The sequence below is a fragment of the Etheostoma spectabile genome, chromosome 6 (genome assembly GCF_008692095.1).
Source record: "Etheostoma spectabile isolate EspeVRDwgs_2016 chromosome 6, UIUC_Espe_1.0, whole genome shotgun sequence".
NCBI classification, from domain to species: domain Eukaryota; kingdom Metazoa; phylum Chordata; class Actinopteri; order Perciformes; family Percidae; genus Etheostoma; species Etheostoma spectabile.
Window position 1 is genome coordinate 25,275,515 of NC_045738.1, and position 475 is coordinate 25,275,989.

General features: G+C 42.9%; 1 protein-coding gene across 1 annotated transcript in view; it reads right to left on the reverse strand.

Annotated features, from left to right (window-relative positions):
* The window catches only part of LOC116690612 (pituitary tumor-transforming gene 1 protein-interacting protein), a 19,245-nt gene continuing 18,770 nt past the window's right edge, over positions 1–475 (reverse strand). The window contains exon 7 of the mRNA XM_032517702.1: positions 1–451. Coding sequence (XP_032373593.1) covers positions 402–451 — 50 coding nt within the window. The 3' untranslated portion in view covers positions 1–401. The remainder of the gene's footprint in view (positions 452–475) is intronic.

The window sequence follows — 475 nt, forward strand, 5'->3', positions numbered from 1 at the left end:
TGTTGAAAGAGAGGTATTGTATTCATGTGACAGAAGACATCTGGGGTACAATCAATATGTGGGATTTTTATTAAATCAATTCTATATGTACAAAGTGCAAAGATTGATATGAAACTACAACATTTAAAAAAGAGACCACTCACATGAAGAAAGAAGGCAAAAGAACTTTGCAGGAAGTTTTAAAACAAGCTTCAACTCACAACACTGCATCCTCAGCACGGGTAAAGATTGTGTTATTGTTTAATAAAATGTAAAAGGGTGATTTCTGTCTGGATTGGATGGTTGTGAACGAGGCTTTTGTCTCATTGTTTGGCGGTTTGCGTGAGCATCGGGCATCACTCGAGCTAAAACGAAGCGCCAGCTCCACATGCTGCCTGTGGAAGTCCTCCAGCGCAGCTGCTTCACTCATTCTCAAACTTGCTGTATGGGTGGTCCGGGTCAGTCATCAGACCTGTGCAGAGGAAAGGGGGGGGGG